The 885-nt window shown below is 36.5% G+C and overlaps 1 protein-coding gene across 1 annotated transcript in view; it reads right to left on the bottom strand.

Annotated features, from left to right (window-relative positions):
- The window catches only part of LOC100639824 (collagen alpha-1(I) chain), a 13,731-nt gene that overhangs the window by 5,403 nt on the left and 7,443 nt on the right, over positions 1 to 885 (bottom strand). The window contains exon 35 of the mRNA XM_011406635.2: positions 79 to 132. Coding sequence (XP_011404937.2) covers positions 79 to 132 — 54 coding nt within the window. The remainder of the gene's footprint in view (positions 1 to 78; positions 133 to 885) is intronic.

The following is an 885-nucleotide window of genomic DNA, read 5'->3' as shown; positions in this document are numbered from 1 at the left end:
CTTAATGACAAACAAACAGTAAACAAATAAACAAACAAACAGTAAACAAATGAAAATCAAATAAACACACAAACATACTTCATATCCTTTGCTTCCCTTTGGTGATGGCTCACCAGGTGGGCCAGGAGGACCCTATTAATCATTATTAATAACAATAATAAATAATTAATTAATTAATGATGTTACCATATGGCCAGGATCACCATGAGGTCCAGGAGGGCCCATTTCACCCATTCTACCCTAATAATCCATCAATTGAAAAGAAATGGACAGTATATTACTAACAATGATTCCTTTTTCTCCTTTTGTTCCAGGGACACCAGCTTCTCCTTGAGGACCCTATAATGAATATTATTGCTATTAAATAATTATGCACAAATGCAAGAATTTTCTACATTCATATACATGTGCACTTGTAATGTACAACTCAAATTAAACATTCATGCATCAAATTAACAGTAAAAACAAAACTTTAATTCACAAATAAAGTTTTAACTATTCTACACAAAACTTTAGCATTCTCTTACTCTTTTCCCAACAGCTCCAGGTAAGCCAGGGTCTCCACGGTGCCCCTGGTAACCCTATGAACAACATAACCCAAATAGCAACTAATGATTTTATATATAGTGTTACTTTAGCTCCGAGTTTTCCAGGAAATCCTGTATTCCCTTTCTGTCCTTTACCTCCAGGAGGCCCCGCCTTACCAGCATCTCCTTGAGAACCACTATCACCTTTACTACCCTAGTAATTAATTAATTAAATATCAATTATTAATTTATTAATAATTATTACTGTTTTTCCTCTTGGTCCAGGTGGTCCAGTGCTCCCAGGGTCTCCAACTTCACCAAATTTCCCTGGGGGGCCGGGGATACCAGGAAGGCCAAT

This window comes from Amphimedon queenslandica, unplaced genomic scaffold (genome assembly GCF_000090795.2).
Source record: "Amphimedon queenslandica unplaced genomic scaffold, v1.1 AMPQUscaffold_13323, whole genome shotgun sequence".
NCBI lineage: Eukaryota > Metazoa > Porifera > Demospongiae > Haplosclerida > Niphatidae > Amphimedon > Amphimedon queenslandica.
This window is presented reverse-complemented; position numbering and strand designations above follow the sequence as displayed.